At 56.5% G+C, this 7,016-nt stretch overlaps 2 protein-coding genes across 15 annotated transcripts in view; one reads left to right on the top strand and one right to left on the bottom strand.

The window, feature by feature from the left end:
- Positions 1–207: 207 nt before the first annotated feature.
- Positions 208–4,242, top strand: BBLN (bublin coiled coil protein). Its single transcript, XM_055270949.2, has 2 exons — positions 208–479; positions 3,743–4,242. The coding sequence occupies exons 1-2, from the start codon at positions 401–403 to the stop codon at positions 3,913–3,915; spliced, it is 252 nt and encodes an 83-aa protein (XP_055126924.1). The 5' UTR covers positions 208–400; the 3' UTR covers positions 3,916–4,242.
- A 2,146-nt stretch (positions 4,243–6,388) lies between these two features.
- The window catches only part of CIZ1 (CDKN1A interacting zinc finger protein 1), a 38,500-nt gene continuing 37,872 nt past the window's right edge, over positions 6,389–7,016 (bottom strand). For all 14 annotated transcript variants that reach the window (XM_055270862.2, XM_055270866.2, XM_055270859.2 and 11 more), the window contains one exon: positions 6,389–6,724. In XM_055270862.2, the coding sequence (XP_055126837.1) occupies positions 6,515–6,724 (210 nt within the window). In that variant the 3' untranslated portion in view covers positions 6,389–6,514. The remainder of the gene's footprint in view (positions 6,725–7,016) is intronic.

Below are 7,016 nucleotides of genomic sequence, written 5' to 3'. Positions count from 1 at the left end.
CTGGACCTCCCTACTCCTGGGCTTTTCCAGGGGCAGCCCCGTGGTGGCCCCGCCCAGCGCCCGGGAGAGGGGCGAGGCCGGCGGCGGAATGGGCGGAGTTCGACTGTGAGGGAGGTGGAGACGGGAGTCCGGCGGTGGGGGGCGGAGTCTGGAGGTGGGGCGGGGCCAGAACGGGGCGGGGGCGGAGTTCCGGCTGGGGGCGGGGCGGGGCGGGGCGGGAGCTGCGGGATTCCGGCTTCAGGGGCGGGGCACTGGCCTCTGGGCGGAGATCTGCTGCCGCGTTCTACCCTTCCGGCCCGGTGTTCTATCCGCCGCCTCCACCTTCCATCCGGCGCCGGCTTTCGGCGCGACGGTCGCCGCGTTCCATCGTCGCGCGGCCCTTCGGGCGCCCGAGCCCGCAATGTCGGGCCCCAATGGAGACCTGGGGATGCCGGTGGAGGCGGGAGCGGAAGGCGAGGAGGACGGCTTCGGGGAAGCAGGTGACCCGAGGGGGCTGCTGGAGCAACCTTGCATTTTCAGGGCTGCCCTACCGGGAAGGGGAATCGGGATGGGGTCTCGGAAGGGAACAAAGAGCCCACCCCATTCCGTCCCGAGTGGATCCGGAGTTGTAGGTGCTGTCTCGGATGCAGCGCGAGCACCCGCGAGCCGGTCGCCAGCCTCGTGAGAGCTGCAGGTCACCAGTCCCGTTTTACAGATGGGGAAACTAAGGCAGCTTCGGGGACACTCGCCCTTGTGGGCCTTGCTCCACTACTTCCTTAAGTCCCGGGGGAGACCGAGGCACCTGAGGGAGGCAGGGTTGAGCTTAGCGGAGGGGCCGGGCCGGGGCGTGGAGTGGGGGGCGCGGGGGCGTCGCTCTGCGGATTCAGCATCCCTAGCCACCTGGCTTTGCTGGTGTAGCCTCGCAGCCTTGCCAAATGTAAGCAGCTTACAGAGCAGCCTTTTGCGTGCTTACGAGTGCAGGGGTGGGGTGTGGAGAGAGAACCATCAGCTCCCTTCTCACCTTCTTCAGCCTCAGTTTCCCCCTCTATAAAATAGGAATAACCATTAGTGTCTCCTGCACTGGGATGTGTCAGAATTAAATGCAAAAAAAAAAAAAAAAAAAAAAAAAGGAAAATCCTTAGCAGGTTCTAGCATGCAAGAGTTCAGTAAATAGTTGTCATTATTCTCTTTGGTAAAGATTGGCATGTTAACATACACTGAGGATTTAGTAAATGTGGTGTAAGTATGGCGCATGCTCTTTGTTTTGTTTGGGGTAACAGCTTTATTGAGCTATACAACTTACCCATTTAAACTGTACAGTTCAGTGGGCTTTTGTGTATTCCCAGGGTTGTGCATCCATCACAATAGTTTTAGGTAGCTCTGCATTGGGCAATGCTGTTGGGAGCATCAGGAAGAGCTTCCCAGGAGGCCACATTGAGTGGATGTTGGCAGACAGTACTTAGAACAGTGGGGAGGAGGGTGGTGTCCCAGGCAGAAGCAAAGGCTTGGAACTGGGAAGTACCCTTGACACAGATAAAGCCTGGCCTGGAGGCGTATGGGGCACCTGCCTCCCCAATTCCTCCTCCCAGCCTGTATGGACACAGAATTCGAAATATTGATAATAATGACCATCCACTAAGTACTTGCTGTGGCCAGATCCTGTTTTTTTTTTTTTTTTGAGTCGGAGTCTTGCTCTGTTGCCCAGGCTGGAGTACAGTGGCGTGATCTTGGCTCACTGCAACCTCCGCCTTCCGGGTTCAAACGATTCTCATGCCTCAGCCTCCCGAGTAGTGGGGACTACAGGTGCCTGCCACCACGCCTGGCTAATTTTTATACATTTTTAGTAGAGTGTTTCACCATGTTGGCCAGGCTGGTCTAGAACTCCTGACCTCAGGTGATCCACCCGCCTTGGCTTCCCAAAGTACTGGGATTACAGGCATGAGCCACTACGCCGGCCACTGTCTGAACTCTTGATATGTTTGAATCCTCACAACCACCCAGTTATTTTCCCTTTTTTCCAGAAAGGTACAACTTGCTGGGGTAAAGCAGAGCTGGAATTCAAACCCAAGTGCCCCTGACCCCCAAGTTCAATCCTGAGTTTTGGCTGTTACCAACCTGGAGGACCCTGGGCAGGCTCCTTCCTTCTGAGGCCTCGGTTTCCCTAGCTATATACCATGAGGGAGTTGGACTTTAAGATGCAGCCGATTTCCCAGGACTCTGTTGTCTGTGAGGGTGGCTGACTCTAGGCAACGGGTGCCCTTTCCCAGAACACAGGCACATGTGCACCCATAACCCAGATACGCTCCTCCAGCTCCTCCACCGGCTGCTTCCCCCTTGGTCTCAAGCTGGCAGCCGAGTGTATCTGAGTCATGGGCTGGCTCAGAACTGGGTCCCGCAGTGGGCACAGGCCCAGACCTTGAGTCCTCAGGGACACTGTGTTGCTGAGCAAGGCAGCTCTGGAGTGGCCGTGGAGGGGAGGGAGTGATGGTTTCTTTTTTTTTTTTTTTTTTTGAGACAGAGTCTTGCTCTGTCGCCCAGGCTGGAGTGCAGTGGCGCAATCTCGGCTCACTGCAAGCTCCGCCTCCCGGGTTCACGCCATTCTCCTGCCTCAACCTCTCTGAGTAGCTGGGACTACAGGCGCCCGCCACCACGCCCGGCTAATTTTTTTGTATTTTTAGTAGAGACGGGGTTTCACCGTGGTCTCGATCTCCTGACCTCGTGATCCGCCCGCCTCGGCCTCCCAAAGTGCTGGGATTACAAGCGTGAGCCACCGCGCCCGGCGGGAGTGATGGTTTCTAGTGGAGACCGGGGAAGACTTCTTGGAGGAGGCATTTTGAGCTGGTCCTTGAAGGGCTGTTGTGGTTGAGGCATTCTAGGTTGCAGGGATAGTTGAGCAATGGCAGAGAGGCTGGAAAGTCAGAGGCTTCATTCATTCACTCACTCAGTCATTCAACAAATGCTTATCGCAAAACTGTGAGGGCACCAGGGAGCCAGCAGCGAACACAAGACCGTTCACCTTTCATGGGGAAACAGAACAGCACTCAGATAAGCACAGCAGTCAATCCTGGAGAGAGGGTCGTGGAGGGCTGAGGAGGGCTATGGGCTCAGCATAGAGGCCTGATCCAGTCTGGGGCATTGGGTGGGCTCCCGGTGGTGACATCCATACTGAGACTTGAAGAATGAGTGGGACTCATCCAGGAGGAGAAGAGGGAAGGAAGATGGGAGGACCCAGCACATTCCAGGCAGAGACAGCAGCATGTTCAAAGGGCCTGAGGTAGGTAAAGGCAGGTGTGAGAGAGGAAAGGAAGAGGCAGGGAGGCAGGGCTAGCTAGGAGGCAGGGGCTGGAGACTCCGCTGGGTGTTTTATCCTGAGGGAGCCACAGAAGGGCTAGCGAACAGGGCCCATCTGGGGACAGAGGCCTTGAATGCCCAACTCAGGAATGTGGGCTCTGGCCACTAAGCACCTGCTGCAGGAAGTGCAGAGACTTGGCACCTGGCAGGACTTCCCATGTAGGACACTGGCTCGCCACCCTGTGACCACCCTAACCCTAGAAAAAAGGATGCAGTACTAAGGTGTCATTCATTCAAAGCCATTCCTCTTTTGGTATCCACCCATTTTCCAGACAGTGACACTGAGGCTCAGGAAGCAGTAGGGACTTGCACAAAGCCCTTTGGGAAGCAGGCTGGGAAACGGTGGAGGGAGGGTGTCCATTAGCCCCAAGGAGACACAGGATCTGGGCTCTGTCTTTCACCTTCCTCCCAGAATACGCTGCCATCAACTCCATGCTGGACCAGATCAACTCCTGTCTGGACCACCTGGAGGAGAAGAACGACCACCTCCACGCCCGCCTCCAGGAGCTGCTGGAGTCCAACCGGCAGACACGCCTGGAGTTCCAGCAGCAGCTCGGGGAGGCCCCCAGTGATGCCAGCCCCTAGGCTCCAAGAGCCCCCAACTGGGACCCAACCCTGCCTCCCTGGGCTAGGCTCTGGCCTGGGCACTCACCCCCTGGCTTAGACACCTTCTCAAGGGCTGGCCTTCAGGGCCCCCTGGTGGGTCTGCCTGCCTGGGCCACCCTTCCTGCCTGGGCCACCCTTCCTGCCTGGGCCTCCCCTTGGCCTACCTGGGCCAGCCCCCACCGCCTGGCATGCCCTCCTGGGGCCAAGAGTGGGCCTGCAACCCACCCACTTGCCTGCCCACCCAACTCCTGGGCACTCCCCACTCTGCCCAGGCCTTGAGTGTCCACATTAAATGGGTCTCCCACACCGCTGTGCCTCTCTCCTCTGTATCCCAGGACGAGAACCCCAGCAGCTGCTGGAGGCGAACAGGACCGTCTAGGTGTTCAGGTGTTGATCACGTCCTGGCAGCTCAGAGGCCAGGTGGTGGGGCTGGGGTTCTTGGTCACCTGTACTTCTGGACACAGAAGGTGCAGGTGAGGGCAGAGCTTCCTCCCTACCTGGTACATTCCTGGCCAGCAGCTGCTTCCTAGCCCAGAAGCCCGGTTGAGACTGTTGGACATGCTGTGTGACCTTATGTGATGCTCTCAGCCTCTCTGGGTACTAGGGCCTTTCACCAAGATAGCCAACATGCTAAGACATGCTATACATGCTATGCAGCCTCAGCATTGCCCTCCCACTCTTGGCCTATCTCCCCAATAACAGAGTTGGTCTGGTCGTTTATCTCTATGGGTCTTTCTAATGAGGAAATAGCAGAAGTAAAGGGTCAACTCAGCCCAGGCCCCATCCACCCATGATTCATCTTAGGGTCGCCTGACCAGGAGGGCGGGGGCCTACTAGTGAACCAAGAAGAGAACCAGAGGGCCTGAGCAGCAAGGACCCCACTCCTGCACTCCAAAGGGTGCAGCTGGAGAGACAGGCCAGCACGGGTCAGAGAGCTCAGGCCCAGGTCAAATTCCAACCACTTACCAACTGCGTGGCCTTCAGCAAGTCACTTGACCTTGCTAGGCCTCCAGCCAAAGGAACTTCCCCAGTTCTGATACGTTATTAAAAGGGAAACGGCCATGCACAGTGGCTCACACCTATAATCCCAGCAGTTTGGAATGCCACGGTGGGCGGATTGCTCGAGCCCAGGAATTTGAGACCAGCCTGGGCAACATGGCGAAACACCATCTCTGCCAAAAACATAAGAAAAATTACCCGGGCGTCATGGCACACGCCTGTGGTCCCAGCTACTTGGGAAGTTGAGGTGGGAGGATGGCTTAAGCCTGGGAGGCAGAGATTGCAGTGAGCCGAGATTGGCACCACTGTACTCCAGTTTGAGCAACAGAGCCAGACCCTGCCTCAAAAAAATAAAAATTAGCCATGTGCGGTGGCTCATGCCTGTAATCTCAGCACTTTGGGAGGCCAAGGCAGGCAGATCATTTAAGGTCAGGAGTTCAAGACCAGCTTCGCCAACATGGCGAAACCCTGTCTATACTAAAAATACAAAAAGTTGGGCATGGTGGCGTGTGCCTGTAATCCCAGCTACTCAGGAGGCTGAGGTAGGAGAATCACTTGAACCTGGGAGGTGGAGGTTTCAGTGAGCTGAGATCGGGTCATTGCACTCCACCCTGAGAAACACAGCGAGACTCCATCTCAAAAAATAAATAAAAATTAAAATTAATTTTTTTTTTTTAGATGGAGTCACCTAGGCTGGAGTGCAATGGCATGATCTTGGCTCACTGCAACCTCTGCCTCCCAGGTTGAAGTGATTCTCCTGCCTCACTGTCTCAGCCTCCCGGGTAGCTGGGATTACAGGTGCGCGCCACCATGCCCAGCTAATTGTATTAGTAGAGACGGGATTTCTCCATGTTAGCCAGGCTGATCTCAAACTCCTGACCTCAGGTGATCTGCCCACCTCAGCCTCCCAAAGTGCTGGGATTATAGGCATGAGCCAACACGCCAGGCTCAAAAATTAAATTTTTTTTTTTGAGATGGAGTCTCACTCTTTTGCCCAAGCTGGAGTGCACAGGCACGATCTCGGCTCACTACAACCCCCACCTCCTGGGTTCAAGCAATTCTCCCTGCCTCAGCCTCCCGAGTAGCTGGGATTACAGGCGCCTGCCACAACACCCAGCTAATTTTTGTGTTTTTTAGTGGAGACGGTTTCGCCATGTTGGCCAGGCTGGTTTTGAACTCCTGACCTCAGGTGATCCACCCGCCTCAGCCTCCCAAAGTGCTGGGATTACAGGTGTGAGCCACCATGCCCGGCCTAAACATTTTTTTAAAAGAGGGAAACCGAAGTTCAGACAGGTGAAGTGCCTCGTGATCCAGAGTCCCTGGTTCCCAGGGAGCCTGTCCGGCCTTCTGGTTCTGCCACATGGCCCAGAGAGGCTAGGTGTTGGCTGAGAGCTGGCTGGGGTGCTCCCCTTCCCCTATCCACCCAGACAGAAGTACTGGTGGGAACTGCACAGCCAAACTACCTTGTTTTATTGGATTTTGAGTAAAAACATGAACCATGTCAAAGTTTCCAGGCAGACTCCTAAAAAGCATTAGCAGATCTGGACCCAGGCAGGCCAGGGACAGGGAGGTCCCTCTATCAGGTTTTGAGGCGGGTTGAGCGCCGAGGTAGTGGGGGCTGGGAGGGCCGAGCCGTCACCTTGCTGGGTGTTTTGTCCTGGGTGTTGGGCTGGGAGGGTGGGCGGCCGCTGGAGGTGAACAGGGCTGTCAAAGCGTTCCGGGCGTTGATTGCGCACCGGCGGCTCACAGGTCGGGCGGTGGGGCTGGGGTTCTTGGCCGCCTTGTATTTCTGGATACAGAAGGTGCAGGTAAGGTCAGGGTCTCCTCCCTACATGGTATGCTCCTGGCCAGCAGCTACTTCCCCAGCTCTGGCTGAGACAGTATTAGTGTGCTCTGTGACCCTGCGGGATGCACTCGGCCTCTCTGGGCCAAGGCTCTGGAGCTAACAGCCTGGCACTCAACATCCCCTTGAACAATAAGAGCCCAACCCCAGCCCAGCTCTAATTCTCTCCCTGTTGGTGCAGGGGTGGTGCCTGGGGGTTGAGGCCCAGCACAAGAGGGGGTGGCCACTAGCCACCCGG

This window comes from Symphalangus syndactylus, chromosome 3 (assembly GCF_028878055.3).
Source record: "Symphalangus syndactylus isolate Jambi chromosome 3, NHGRI_mSymSyn1-v2.1_pri, whole genome shotgun sequence".
Taxonomy (NCBI): domain Eukaryota; kingdom Metazoa; phylum Chordata; class Mammalia; order Primates; family Hylobatidae; genus Symphalangus; species Symphalangus syndactylus.
Note: the sequence above shows the minus strand (reverse complement) of the source record. Positions and strands in the feature narration are given on the sequence as shown.